At 39.1% G+C, this 16,243-nt stretch overlaps 1 protein-coding gene across 1 annotated transcript; it reads left to right on the top strand.

Moving 5' to 3' along the window:
• The first annotated feature begins 5,367 nt into the window (after nt 1-5,367).
• On the top strand, nt 5,368-11,923 carry arf3b (ADP-ribosylation factor 3b). The gene is made up of 5 exons (XM_062996593.1): nt 5,368-5,414; nt 7,535-7,714; nt 8,487-8,597; nt 8,681-8,805; nt 11,729-11,923. Exons 2-5 carry the CDS (start codon nt 7,567-7,569, stop codon nt 11,888-11,890), a joined length of 546 nt encoding a protein of 181 aa, XP_062852663.1. The 5' UTR covers nt 5,368-5,414; nt 7,535-7,566; the 3' UTR covers nt 11,891-11,923.
• Nucleotides 11,924-16,243: the final 4,320 nt, after the last annotated feature.

Here is a 16,243-nt window from a genome sequence, read left to right as displayed (position 1 = left end):
ACATGAAGATGGCCAAGGCTACAAGAAGATTGCCAACACCCTGAAACTGAGCTGCAGCACAGTGGCCAAGATCATCCAGCGTTTTAAAAGAGCAGGGTCCACTCAGAACAGACCTCGCGTTGGTCGTCCAAAGAAGCTGAGTGCACGTGCTCAGCATCACATCCAACTGCTGTCTTTGAAAGATAGGCGCAGGAGTGCTGTCAGCATTGCTGCAGAGATTGAAAAGGTGGGGGGTCAGCCTGTCAGTGCTCAGACCATACACCGCACACTACATCAAATTGGTCTGCATGGCTGTCACCCCAGAAGGAAGCCTCTCCTGAAGTCTCTACACAAGAAAGCCCGCAAACAGTTTTCTGAAGACATGTCAACAAAGGACATGGATTACTGGAACCATGTCCTATGGTCTGATGAGACCAAGATTAATTTGTTTGGTTCAGATGGTCTCAAGCATGTGTGGCGGCAATCAGGTGAGGAGTACAAAGATAAGTGTGTCATGCCTACAGTCAAGCATGGTGGTGGGAATGCCATGGTCTGGGGCTGCATGAGTGCAGCAGGTGTTGGGGAGTTACATTTCATTGAAGGACACATGAACTCCAATATGTACTGTGAAATACTGAAGCAGAGCATGATCCCCTCCCTCCGGAAACTGGGTCGCAGGGCAGTGTTCCAGCATGATAATGACCCCAAACACACCTCTAAGACGACCACTGCTTTATTGAAGAGGCTGAGGGTAAAGGTGATGGACTGGCCAAGCATGTCTCCAGACCTAAACCCAATAGAACATCTTTGGGGCATCCTCAAGCGGAAGGTGGAGGAGTGCAAAGTCTCGAATATCCGCCAGCTCCGTGATGTCGTCATGGAGGAGTGGAAAAGCATTCCAGTGGCAACCTGTGAAGCTCTGGTAAACTCCATGCCCAGGAGAGTTAAGGCAGTTCTGGGAAATAATGGTGGCCACACAAAATATTGACACTTCAGGAACTTTCACTAAGGGGTGTACTCACTTTTGTTGCCGGTGGTTTAGACATTAATGGCTGTATATTGAGTTATTTTGAGGGAAGAATAAATTTACACTGTTATATAAGCTGCACACAGACTACTTTTCATTGTGTCAAAGTGTCATTTTGTCAGTGTTGTCCCATGAAAAGATATACTTAAATATCTGCAGAAATGTGAGGGGTGTACTCACTTTTGTGATACACTGTACATATACAGGTGTACAGTACAATGAAATTCTTTCTTCGCATATCCCAGCTTGTTTGGAAGCTGGGGTCAGAGCGCAGGGTCAGCCATCATACGGCGCCCCCGGAGCAGACAGGGATAAGGGCCTTGCTCAAGGACCCAACAGTGGCTGCATAGCAGAGCCTGGATTTAAACCGCCAGTCTTGTGGTTGATAGCCCAAAGCTCTACCCACAAGGCTACCACTGTCCTATATACATTACATATTTACATTAAACATTATGGGTAATTCAATGTTTTTAATTTTTTAGTTCCATTCTGTATTACTGTAGGATAGGCCTACAGTTGGTTCAAGCTGAATCATGGACACCACAAGATCTGACGGCATCCTGTGGAATCTGGTACCAGGACATTACCAGCAGGTCCTTAAACATTGTACACCATTAGGTGTATCATTCTGCAGTGCATCAAAATGTTTTCTCTTCTATGTGTAAACAGTACACACGTATTCATATGATTGTGAAGAAAAGGATCTGTCAGACCAATTGAACTTTTGGTCCAGTATCCAATTGTGCTGCCTGCATGCCCATTGTAGGTGCTTTTAATGCTGGACAGGGACACCTTAAATGAGCTGCGATATCCCAGCACCATACTCTGAAGGGTTCAATGTACTGTGTGCTGTGACATACTGAGCTCATTACCAGTATTAAAATTATCTACATTATGAGCTAAAGTATCAGAGCCTTCATGTCTTTGGTCTTAGACTCCGCAATGTGTGACTTGTCCTTTCTTGGACTTCTGTCAGGGGTTATTTTATTCATAATGTTTTTGCTTATTAGGGCTTTTGGGTGGGTGAAGTGGCAAAACATGCAAGCCCATACCGCTGAGATCCAGCGTTTAAATCTCAGCATTGCTATCAGCTGGTCAGGCATCTGCACAGACATGGTTGGTTATGTCTGAGGTGAAGATGAACGAATAGCCATAACTGGGAGGTGCACTTCTCAGTGCACTTTCAGTGCTGGTTCCAAGCCTGAATAAAAATAAGTAGGGTTGTGTCTGGAACGGCATTTGGCGTAAAAATTGTGCCAATTGAAATACTCTGATGAGATAGATAGATAGATAGATAGATAGATAGATAGATAGATAGATAGATAGATAGATAGATAGATAGATAGATAGATAGATAGATAGATAGATAGATAGATAGATAGATAGATAGATAGATAGATAGATAGATAGATAGATAGATAGAGTTTTAACATAATATATTTGGCTTATCTCACAATGCAAAAATGAGAAAATGAAAATTTTAATAATTTAAAATTATGTCAAGTAAATTAAACTACTGATCAAAAGTATAATTTGGCGGCACAAATCTTAGGCTCATGTGTAGCTGCTCATTCAGGGAAACCTAGTCCACAGTGTTACTGATGTACAGTTCCTGTGCTGACACTACTTTCGAAGACAGCCAAAAACTCCATTCACAGTGGTTCCGACACCATCTGGAAACAGCAGGCCAGTCTATTCTTGTCTATGCAACACAAACTCACCCATTAACTAACTTACCTACTTTACCTTTTACTAACTAACTTAAACTCATGGGCATTAAGAGCTTTTTTTTGGGAATTAAGGAGAATGTAAGTTTCCAAAGGAAACTTATGCAGACAAAGTACTTGGAAAACTCACAGACAGTGAGCTGTTACTAGAATTAAATCAAGGTCCTCCAAATCCATGCTGCTCTATGACACACTTTATCAGCTGCAACACCTAGCCATCCATCCATGCACTTAATTAGCAAAAAATCCATTAACTTATATTTTTGTCCTTACACATACTATGTTCTAGCAGATTTGATGAGAATTGTGACCTATTTGTACCAATAGTTATAGCAAAGAATACATTACACTTATATAAGTTACTCTCGATAAGATTAAATTGTAAAGTAAAATTACATAGTAGTAGTTTTGTGAACACCAGTATGACCTTAGATGTCCTCCCCAGTGGGGCCAGATAAAATGACCAACAAATAGGCTGACTACTATTCATCAGAATCAGAATCAGCTTTTTTCGCCAAGTATGTTCACACACACAAGGAATTTGTTTTCGGCTGTTGTTAGCTCTCTACAATATACAAACAATACAATATACAGACAAAAGTACATGTAGACAGTGTACAAATTTAACATGCTAGGCAGAATTTTACATATATACAAAAAAATACAAAAAAATATACAAAAAAATAGCATAGAATAAACAGTACAAAAAAAATGAAATTACATTATTATACAGTTTGTATAAAGTGCAGAGTGACATGTAAACAACAGTTCTGTTCAGTTACAAACATTAGAAGTTTGACTGTTGGGTCTGTTGATGTGCAGTCATTAGAGTAGAGAGAGAATAGCAGTGGAAAGAGGACACAACCCTGTGGTGCACCAGTGCTGACTGTTCTTATGGCAGAGGTGACATCCCCCAGCCTCACCTGTTGTGTCCAGTCTTTTAGAAAGCCGGTGATCCACTGACAGACAGCAGGAGACACACAAAGTTGAGAGTTATGAGCCCCTGCATGAATACTGTACATGTACTATGGATATTTTGATTGTTGGTCCACCCTATGAAACGCTCAATAACTGCATGTGTAAAATTACAAATTACAGGGTCCAGAATTTAAATTACATATATAAACTTTATGAAGTGAATTCAGAAAGTATTTATTGTTTTGTGGATTTAAATGAATACACATACCAGTTTACCCATCAATCTAAACTTAATCGCCCATTTATAAGAATTTCGTCCTACTACTGAGATCAAAACTGCTAATCTGTCCATTGTAGCAACTCATAATGTAATAACTATGTGTAATGTAATAACTGCACATAACGTAATACCCCAAATGTAATAGAAGCTCATAATGGAATAAATTGCTGATAATGTAATAAAATCTTCATCCATTAATGTAATAAGATTTTTGCACATAATGTAATAAGGTTGCTTATTACATTATACATTGAGTTACAATAAAATTCAAAATAATGTAATAACTTCAACATACAATGTTTGTTTGTTTATTAGGATTTTAACGTCATGTTTTACACTTTGGTTACATTCATGACAGGAACGGTAGTCACTCATTACACAAGGTTCATCAGTTCACAAGGTTATATGGAACACAGCCTTGGACAAATTATTATCCCCAATTCACCTCACTTACATGTCTTTGGACTGTGGGAGGAAACCGGAGCACCCGGAGTAAACCCACGCAGACACGGGGAGAACATGCAAACTCCACACAGAAAGGCCCCGGACCGCCCCCACCTGGGGATCGAACCCAGGACATTCTTGCTGTGAGGCGACAGTGCTACCCACTTAGCCACCATGCCGCCCAATAACTATGTGTAATGTAATAACTGCACATAATGTAATACCACAAATGTAATAAAAGCTCATATTGTAATAAATTGCTGATGATGTAATAAAATCTTCATCCCATAATGTAATAAGATTTTTGCACATCATGTAATAAGGTTACTTATTACATTATAAATTGAGTTACAATAAAATTCAAAATAAATGGTCAGTTTGGTGTTTTATTACATTATGTGTTGAAGTTATTACATTATTTTGAATTTTATTGTAACTCAATTTATAATGTAATAAGCAACCTTATTACATGATGTGCAAAAATCTTATTACATTATGTGCAGTTATTACATTACACATAGTTATTGGGCGGCATGGTGGCTAAGTAGGTAGTACTGTCGCCTCATGGCAAGAAGGTCCTGGGTTCGATCCCCAGGTGGGGCGGTCCGGGTCCTTTCTGTGTGGAGTTTGCATGTTGTCCGCGTGGGTTTCCTCCGGCTGCTCTGGTTTCCTCCCACAGTCCAAAGACATGCAAGTGACCAAACTGACCATTTATTTTGAATTTTATTGTAACTCAATTTATAACGTAATAAGCAGCACATAATGTAATACCTTAAAAAATCTTATCACATTATTGGATGAAGATTTTATTACATTATCAGCAATTTATTTCATTTGTGTTATTACATTATGTGCAGTTATTACATTATGACTTGCTACAGTCCATCACTGACTGAAACGGGATGTGGGGGATTCTGAGAGGTGCATGAGTGCCGCTGTAATGAGATATCGCGAGAATATCCGAATCCTCAGCAGGCCTACAGCGAGATTTCCTCCGGCCGCTCTCTGTGTGCGAAATCGGCTGGTGTCATCCTCAGAGGTAAGTGCATGTGTGAATCTTTTAATTCCCTCATGATTAAATATCTCGGGTCGTTTAGAGTTGATCATGTAAAATGGGAAAAGCTGTTTGTAAAGCTTTTTTTTTTTGAGGTTGCACCGGGAGGTAAACGGTAGAAGACGCGTTTCAGCACTGAGGGATGGTTAGCTCCTCAATGTCGGTGAATGAATGAACACACCGACCTGCTCCTCACCCTTGCGTCTTTTTCTTCCAATTCCAGTGTATTAAACCATCATTTTAATCGGAGTGTAAGGCTGTCATTGTCGTTGTTGTTGGGTTTATTTTCTGTTCGGATGGATGGTGTTGCGCTAAATGATGCATAAAAGCAGCATCGTGGGCTACCATTGATGAGACACCGCAGGCTTTTCTCTATTCAAACTGACGTAGACATAAAGCCTTATTAACGGACTGGCTGTTGTGTTGTACCTGTTATATAAATCATGCCAATAATAGCATTTTATTTAATAGTTCTAATCTATCTAATAGTATCTAATAGTTTGCGGCTATTCATTCCAATGAGGTTAGACAGTATATTCCAATACACCCTTTATTTCTCCAGCACATAGTAAATGAGTGTATTTTTAGTTCTAGTCCCTCTGGGCCTGGTGAAACCGTGAGGGCGTAGATGTGTCTCAGCACCACAAACTGGAGAGCTCATTCACTATTTGTGGGCTACTATCGGGCATAGTAGTCCCTATTGTACGTATATTAATCATCTCTATTAATCCTTACTAGCTTATAAAAATATGACCCTATAGTAATGACCTCAAATCCCACAGCAACCCATTCAGGACCTGTATTACTCAAATCCAAGGAAGATCTTCTGAAGGTGAAGACTGGTCATTGTTCTTATTAGAAGAAACCTTTTTGTTAAAAGCCAAGCGCTTTATTATTTACACCTATCTGGTACATACATGCATTACTTTAATTTAAAGCTGGGTCGACACAGTGGCTAAGTGGGTTGCACTGTCGCCTCACAGCAGGAAGGTTTTGGGTTCGATCCCCAGGTGGGGGGTCAGAGTCCTTTCTGTGTGGAGTTTGCATGTTCTCCCCGTGTCTGCGTGGGTTTCCTCCGGTTTACTCTCACAGTCCAAAGACATGCAGGTGAGGTAAATTGGAGATACAAAATCTTCCATGACTGTGTTTGACATTAAAACTTGTGAACCGATGAACCTCGTGTAACGAGTAGCTACCGTAAGTGTGTAAAACATGACGTTAAAATCCCAAAAAATAAAAATAAATTTAAAGCTGCACTTGCCATAGAGATTTACTTTGTGGTTATACAATTACTCCTTGTAGCTCATTTGTTGCTCCGACCTTAAGGACTCAAAGGTCCTATAACTGCTTGGCAAATCCTGGATTCAAACCCTCCACCTTCCAACTGATAGCCCAGAGGCCTAAGAAATGAACTTCAATTCAGTGTGAAGGTCACTGTATTATAAATTCTTATGATTATCTGTATGACAGTATTTTAACAAGAATTAAAAAATCTATCTAAATAGGGAAAAATATAGATAAAAACAATTAGGTGATCTGTCTAAAACATACAATGGCAGGAAAAACCTTGTATATGATAGAATTTATATGGAACATAGTTAAACCAGTCATAGATAAACATACTGAAGTTCGGTGGCTAAGTGGGTAGCACTGTCGCCTCACAGCAAGAAGGTCCTGGGTTCGATTCCCAGGTGGGGCAGTCCGGGTCCTTTCTGTGTGGAGTTTGCATGTTCTCCCCGTGTCTGCGTGGATTTACTACGGGTGCTCCGGTTTCCTCCCACAGTCCAAAGACGTGCAAGTGAGGTGAATTGGAGACACTAAATTGTCCATGACTGTGTTTGATATAACCTTGTGAAGTAATGAACCTTATTTAATGAGTAACTACCGTTTCTTTCATGAATGTAACCAAAGTGTAAAACATGACGTTAAAATCCTAATAAACAAACAAACCATAATATACAGTACCACAGTAAAATGAGGGAAAACATTAAAGATGTAATATTAATGTAATTTGATCATTAAAAACCTATAAGCGTATTTGTCAACAATTTACTTATGGTTGATCATGTCCAAAGTCTCATTAAACACTTACGTTTATATTTCAGATTGCTGGTCTGAAGAATCTCGCTGCTGAATCATGGGGAATATTTTTGGTAATCTATTAAAGAGCCTCATAGGAAAAAAAGAGATGAGGATTCTGATGGTTGGCTTGGATGCAGCTGGTAAAACAACCATTCTGTACAAACTCAAACTGGGTGAAATTGTTACCACCATTCCAACAATTGGTAAGGTTTATTTTAAGTGATTATTACCCATTTGTGAAAATATCTTATTTCAGAACTGGCACAGAGTTGTGAGAGTGTGCTCTGAATGTTTTAAATCCAATTTTCAAAAGCTCTAATTATAAATAAGTAAAGTAGCATAGTTGGGCCAAGTACTAGGCAAAAAGCCAAATGTCATAAAGCCTGCAGCAGGATGTATGCAGTATAATTTTCCATATTTCTGTAGGCACCATTAGATAATTAATGCTTTTCAACAAAGATGCAATGTCGACTTATCCCAGCAGTTTTGCGAATTATTTCAGTCTAGTCAGTCTTGTTGGGAAAATTCAAATGACTGAGGGGCTCAGTTGACACAACAGTCTTATACACTAGCCCACCTCCAACCAGGCTTGCATCTTTAACTGGTGTAACTTCAACCATATCTGTGAATGAATAATTCTTTTTGGTTGCTCCTGTTAGGGGGTTAACACTGCAGATCATTCGTCTGCATGCTAATTTGGCACAGTTTTTATGCCAGATCCCCTTCCACACACAGCCATCCAGGCTTGAGGGCACACAATATGTCCCCCCCAATGGCATTTTACTTACCATTATTTTGGTCAATTGCTTTTTGCATATGCTATGAAAAAAGACTTTGTACTTAAACCATTATACAAGAGCGTCTGCTAAATGCCATAACAGTAGATATAATATTCAGGTATAAAATGCTCAGTACAATTCTTATATAATTATAGGCCCCAATATGTAAAGTTGTCTCCTTGTGCTATTTTTCCAGGGTTTAATGTGGAGACAGTAGAGTATAAGAACATCAGTTTTACCGTGTGGGATGTGGGCGGTCAGGATAAAATTAGGCCTCTTTGGAGACACTACTTCCAAAATACACAAGGTAAGCTTATCAATTAAAGTTTTTGTGAGTGTGGTTAGTCTAGTTAGTTCTTTTGTCTCATGAATTACCTTGTATGCTTGCAGGTCTGATTTTCGTGGTGGACAGTAATGATCGAGAGCGAGTAAATGAAGCCCGGGAGGAGCTGATGAGGATGCTGGCAGAGGATGAACTGCGTGATGCTGTTTTGCTGGTTTTTGCCAACAAACAGGTGAGCCACATGTACTAATGTTAGCAACACAAAGTATCTACACTTATCCTGAAATCTTATTTGTTTGTGATTAAACCAAGGTAGGTTGTGAATGGCCACTAAATGGCTGTATCCCAGATCTCAGTGGTTGATCATTTTGGTACTGCACTAACAACTAAATAATAAAATATATAGCACAATTGTATGTAGTCATATACACAGATCAGCCATAACATTACAACCACCTCCTTGTTTCTACACTCACTGTCCATTTTATCAGCTCCACTTACCATATAGAAGCACTTTGTAGTTCTACAATTACTGACTGTAGTCCATCTGTTTCTCTACATACTTTTTTAACCTGCTTTCCCCCTGTTCTTTAATGGTCAAGACCCCTACAGGACCACCACAGAGCAGGTATTATTTAGGTGGTGGACCATTCTTAGCACTGCAGTGACAATGACATAGTGGTGGTGTGTTAGTGTGTGTTGTGCTGATATGAGTGGATCAGACTGGAATTTTTAAATACCATGTCCACTCACTGTCCACTCTATTAGACACTCCTCCCTAGTTGGTCCACCTTGTAGATGTAAAGTCAGAGACGATCGCTCATCTATTGCTGCTGTTTGAGTTGGTCATCTTCTAGACCTTCATCAGTGGTCACAGGACGCTGCCCACGGGGCGCTGTTGGCTGGATATTTTTGGTTGGTGGACCATTCTCAGTCCAGCAGGGACAGTGAGGTGTTTAAAAACTCCATCAGCATTGCTGTGTCTTATCCACTCATACCAGCACAACACACACTAACACACCATCACCATGTCAGTGTCACTGCAGTGCTGAGAATGATCCACCACCCAAACAATACCTACTCTGTGGTGGTCCTGTGGAGGTCCTGACCAGTGAAGAAAAGCATGAAAGGGGGTTAACAAAGCATGCAGAGAAATAGATTGACTACAGTCAGTAATTGTAGAACTACAAAGTGCTTTTATATGGTAAGTGGAGCTGACAAAATGGAGAGTGAGTGTGAAACAAGGAGGTGGTTTTAATGTTATGGCTGATCGGTGTAGATGTTCTAGATGTGTTTATTTTAAGCATTTTAAACATTTTACATAAGACGGTTAACGTCAAAATGTTTTTTTTTTTACACATTTAGCTTTTATATAATTAATACTATTAAATAAATGAAATTACTATTGCATAAAAATTTTAAAATTGTGTGGGGTTTCACTCTCCATACATGGTTAGGTGGTTTATTAGCAGTGCACTAGCCTGAATGATATAATAACATAATAATTCATTATTATTTTACCACCGCTTTATGCTGGCCAGAGTCACAATGGGTCTGAGTTATTGGCTGAAAGGCAGGAAACATTCTGAATAGGTTGCCAGCATATTTAAGGGCAGACACACACACTTGCATGTAGGGCAATTTTTTGTAGCTCCAACTGGCCTGACTGCATGTATTTGGAATAGTGGGAGGAAACCGGAGTGCCTGGGGTAAACCCACATAAGCACAGGGAAAACATGGTTGTGGAATCAAACTCAGGACCCTTTTGCTATGAGACGACTGCGCTACCCACTGCGCCACTGTGCCTACTGCATAATCATAAATATTCAAATAAATCCTAATATTTAAAATGTTTGAAGTTTTATGGCTTAGCTGGTAGAATGCAAGTTGCATGACAACATGGATCCTGGTGACCTGAATTAGTTTCTTGCCTCTGTTTTACAGCTTGTAATGAATTTGGCATATTCTTTTCATGTCCTCATTCTCTTCACATGTTCCTCTGGGTAATCCTGGTTCCTCCCAGCTTTCAAAACCATGCCAGTAGGTGGATCAGCTGTTAAGAATTTCCCTTAGATGTGTATGAGTGAATGGGTGTCTTGCCCTGTTATGGATTGGTCCCCTGTTTAGGATGTATTCCAGCCTAGTGTTTCCAGGATTATTATAAAATATTGTTAATTACAGTTTCAGCTGTAGGTTTGAACAAAATTCATAATAAACATCTATGCATTACATTACATTACATTTACATTTTCAGCATTTAACAGCATCTTATCCAGAGCGACGTACAGAAGTGCTTCCATAGTGAACATTACCTTACTCTGAATTAGTATTAGTGAGTGTTAGTAAGTAAGTAAGTAAGTATATGTCAGCTTAAGTGCTTAGTAAAAAGGTGATGAAGGTTTTTAATCGTTTTTTAAAGACAGCAAGAGACTCAGATGTTCCGACAGACAGGGGAAGCTCATTCCACCACTTGGGTGCCAGTACAGAGAAGAGCCTTGATGCTTGTCTTCCTCGAGTCCTGGGTGGAGGATCAAGTCGAGTAAGACTAGTGGATCAGAGGTTGCATGGTACAGAGCGGGCTTTTATTAGACCACGAAGGTAGCTTGGGGCTGGTCCATTTTTGGCTTTGTAGGTGAGCATCAGTGTTTTAAACTGAATGTGTGCAGCTACAGGAAGCCAGTGAAGAGAATGCAGCAGTGGGTGATATGGCAGTGTTTAGGTTGGTTAAAAAAACCAGGCGAGCAGCTGCATTTTGAATGAGTTGCAAGGGTTTAATAGTGGACATGGCAGCACCTGCCAGGAGGGAGTTGCAGTAGTCCAACCGTGAGATTACAAGTGATTGCACAAGAATCTGAGTAGCTTCCATGGAGAGAAATGGACGAATCTTCTTGATGTTGTAGAGGAGGAATCGGCACGATCTTGTCATGTTGGCTACATGAGGAGAGAAGGTCAGCTGGTTATCCGGGACAACACCAAGGCTTCTTACCTTATCAGATGTTCTGATCTGGGAGTCATCAAGAGAGATGACTAGGTCCTGGGTTGGAGATTGATCTCCAGGGATAAGTAACAGTTCTGTCTTGCTGGGACTGAGTTTTAGATGATGTGCAGCAGTAAATCATTTCCATATCTCCTCTCTTTTCTTTTTGTGATATCAGGACCTGCCTAATGCAATGAATGCAGCTGAGATCACAGATAAACTGGGCCTGCACTCGCTGCGTCACCGCAACTGGTACATCCAGGCAACCTGCGCCACCAGTGGTGACGGCCTGTACGAGGGCCTCGACTGGCTGGCTAATCAGCTGAAGAACAAGAAGTGAGGGTCTCAATCAGGTCTGGAGGGCTTATTTAGGGAAAGGGGTGGGGTCTGGGGGTTATCATGTTATTAAATTTAGTTTGATTATTTTTGGTTTTTGCAAATGTGTGGTTATTAGAGCCTTCAGATGGTCTGTGTAAATGGACTTATCACATATATTCACACATTTAAATATATATGGGCACATGTACACAGACATGTGCTTGCTTTCTGACATACACCTATACACACACGTGTACCTCTCTTGTTCTTGGTGACTTTCTAACTTCAGTGTAAAATAGACCACCTCTTAACACAGAATCAGATAATATAATGGCATTCCAGTGTTTTTATCAGTCATTGCGCGTGTGTGAACTGGAGTATTATCACCAGCTTCACTCAGCATCACTCTTGTATGTTTGGTTTTTATTGTCTAGATTGTATTTTCTTTCAAATGAAACTGCAGTTTGTCTCATCATACTAAAACACCCAGTCCTTACATTAAGCAGCATTCTCATTTTCCTGGTGTTGGTAACTGTGTTAGAACTGAACGTGCTGTGTAAATGTGCTCCTCGCTGTGTTCTTCTGCATGGCTTACTCCTTTGCTGTGGTTGTTACAGTCTTGTGGCTCAGTAGATCAGTAGACAGTAGACTGCATGGATGTGTTGTAGAGGTATAGAACTGCTTGGTGTTGCATGCTGCTTCGTGGTGATGCTGTGTTACAAAGCTTCTCTCATTAATTCCTTATCTGTAAGGTGCAAATGATGTAAATGATGATGTAGATGACAGGAGTAGATTCATGGTCTGTTGATACAGTTCACAAAATATTTAGACGTATTGTCATTTGATGTAGTTGATGAATTGATTGATATTCTGAGCAAATAATAGAATCGAAAATTGCACAGACATAATGCATGTTTTTTGTTCACATCTTGCTTTTGTCTGCATGGCATGCATGCTGTAGTGTTTGCTGGCTAATAGATAGATAAATAGAGATGTAGATCGTAGATAGATGTATAGACGGTAGTCAGATAGATAGATAGATAGATAGATAGATAGATAGATAGATAGATAGATAGATAGATAGATAGATAGATAGATAGATAGATAGATAGATAGATAGATACTGTAGATAGATAGATAGATAGATAGATAGATAGATAGATAGATAGATAGATAGATAGATAGATAGATAGATAGATAGTCTCAGTCTCGTCGCCATGTGTTTTTTAAATGTTAGACAAGCAGTCAAACATAGTACTTGTTTTTGTGCTGTGAGATGCTACATAATGTAAGTAAAAACAAAAGTTACTTAGTAAGTACACACATGCAAAAGTACGCTAGCTTCAGTGTTTTGAGACAAACTGCATCAAATTCTCATATTTCTCGCTATTGCTACTCTTGTCAGTATTCTGTTTCTAATGCACAATGTGAACGTTTGTTACATATCACCCCTGATGAATGTGAATTCTACTTTATTATTTATTAACTCATTGTTATATATGATCATAACTGATTTACAAGCGTTCACGTTGTCAGAGAATGATATAAACATATTTGTTTTTGCTTTTATGTTAAGTACATTGGTTACATAAAGTAAATATACACTGCATACAGTCCTAACATATATAAAATATATACTGTTTAAACTCCACCAAAATATATGTTTAAATACTGCATGCTACTTGGTTAGCAGAGTTTACACAAGGCTACCAATACTGGACTAATGTATTTTTTGTTATTATACTAACACTGTTTAGATTACTGACCATGCTAGTAAAACAACAGCTAAGGTTGCAGTTAATAAACAGTCCAGCTGAGCCAAGCTGCCACTGTTGGACTCTTGAGCAAGGTATTAACTTACACCTGGTACTCAATTGTAAGTCACTCTGGATAAACGAATGAATATGTAAATGCTGTAGCTTATGTCATAACTCTTTTTTTCTAATCTAAAATGAGCCTTTACTAAAGATTTATACTACAAACACTGACTCCTGAACATCACTAACACACAGAAATAAATGTGGGTGTTTGCTGAAGGCTCAAAAGACTTTAGTATCTTTAAGTTCTAACTAAATGCAAATCTTCCAAAAACTACTTGATTCTGTCACTCTGTTGTACACAAAATGTTCTTGTTCCGCCACGCTGCTTCATTTTTATGACAGACGCTTCACAGCAATAGGAGGCACAGGTGCATTTTATTACTGCTGTTTTACAAAAGATTTCCAGCTAAAATATTCCAGACCGACTCAGTAGAAATAAGGTCAGAGTACAAATAAAACGATAGATTTTACCTTCTCAGATTTACAGCACCATTTACACAAAGCATCTAATTAGATCATGTGTCTGTGCTTTCCACACTGTAATGTGGGATTTAAATTTTATGTGTCTGGTTTATTTTTGTGGCCTTATATTCTGTATTACAAAAACAAAATAAATTCACATCTATGTTATTGATTTAATGAGTTATTGAATTGATTTTGTTCATATCGGTAATTGAGAACAATAGTGGGTTATGCATTTTAATAAAGTTTGCCTGAAAAAAAATTGTTCGTAATGTCAAAGTGTTTGTGTGCTTATTGCTACAGTTATTTAATGTGATTTGTTCTACTTATTATTTGGTTTTAATCACATTTCAGCAGTGAAAAGTAGTTGTAGAATAAGATGAACAGTCATGTTAAGCTAAATATAAAAACAGGCCTTACAATGGATTGGCGTCCTGGGTGGGGTGTGTTACTGGATGTCGCCTTCTTTGGAAACTGGACCACTCTGACCCCGACCAGGATTAAACAAGGTAAAACGTGAAAATTAAATGGAAAAATGGAGAAAAAAAGATGTTTAAAAACTCCATAAGCTGTGTCTTATCTACTCATACCAGCACAACAAACACTAGCACACCACCACCATGTCATTGTCACTGCAGTGTGAATGATCCACCACCTAAATAATACCTGCTCTGTGGTGGTCCTGTAGGGGTCCTGACCATTGAAAAACAAAGTGAAAGCAGGCTAAAACAGTATGTAGAGAAACAGATGGACTACAGACAGTAATTGTAGAACTACAAAGTGCTTCTATATGGTAAATTAAGCTGATAAAATGTATACCCTGTATATATATCCCCCGGATATATAAAATGTATACCCTGACATATATATATACAGGTATATATAGATTCAAATAAAGAGCATGTTTAAGGTTCAAGCCTGCTGAGGGAGCGACATTACCACAGGGTCATAACATCACCACAGGGTCCAACTGGCTTTTACACAAAACTATGGAAAATAAAGTCAACAGAATTGGAAAAAAAAGTTCAATACCTTATCAAATACTCATACTAGTCTTATCATCCAATGTAGATTCTAGTTTAGTTTATATTTACCTTCTCCTCCCGGCATGTAAGCTTAAGATTGTGTCTGAATAAATTTATAGCCTTTTTTGAAGAGAGAGAGAGAGACGTGCTGAGCTTTGAGCTATTTGCTGGTGAGATATTAACTTATTGGGAATGTGCAATAAAGCTGTAGAGCAGATTGTGGCCCCTTACATGTTTACTTGTAGAAAGAAGGCAGAAAGAAAATTAAGTCCCTACCAGTCATTTCGTACGTCATGTGCAAAGGCTTCCCAGAAGTGTATATGATACTGAAATGAGAGAAAGAGGGAGCAATTCAATATAAATTCATGTTTTTGGAATGGGATGTCCAACAAGTGCATGGTCAGGTGTCCCAAGCTTATAGCATGCAGTGCATTGGCCACAGAAAGAAAAAAGAGGGATTTCAGTAGCAGTATAAGAATGTACTTTATATTCCTAATAATGTATTTATTAGTACATGCCAAGATTTACTACAGACTATGGACACCTACATCCATTCTTTCTCTCCATTCTTCCATTCTTGCTTACAACTGGGGATTTTGGTCAAATACCTTTTAATCCCTTTACTTATCATGGACCCTTGCATTAAAGTCGGGCTGTATTATCTAAGGTATGTGGAAATCACACAAATGTCCTTACACTATCCATAAGTTATACACATCAAATCAACAGGAAATGTGTAGTACATATACACTGATCAGCCATAACATTAAAACCACCTCCTTGTTTCTACACTCTCCCATCTATTTTGTCAGCTCCACTTACCATATAGAAGCACTTTGTAGTTCTACAATTACTGACTGTAGTCCATCTGTTTCTCTACATACTCTTTTAACCTGTTTTTACTCTGTTCTTCAATGGTCAGGACCCCCACAGGACCACCACAGAGCAGGTATTATTTAGGTGGTGGATCATTCTCAGTCCTGCAGTGACACTGACATGGTGGTGGTGTGTTAGTGTGTGTTGTGCTGGTATGAGTGGATCAGACACAGCAGCGCTGCTGAAGTTTTT

This window comes from Trichomycterus rosablanca, chromosome 6, assembly GCF_030014385.1.
Source record: "Trichomycterus rosablanca isolate fTriRos1 chromosome 6, fTriRos1.hap1, whole genome shotgun sequence".
NCBI lineage: Eukaryota > Metazoa > Chordata > Actinopteri > Siluriformes > Trichomycteridae > Trichomycterus > Trichomycterus rosablanca.
This window is presented reverse-complemented; position numbering and strand designations above follow the sequence as displayed.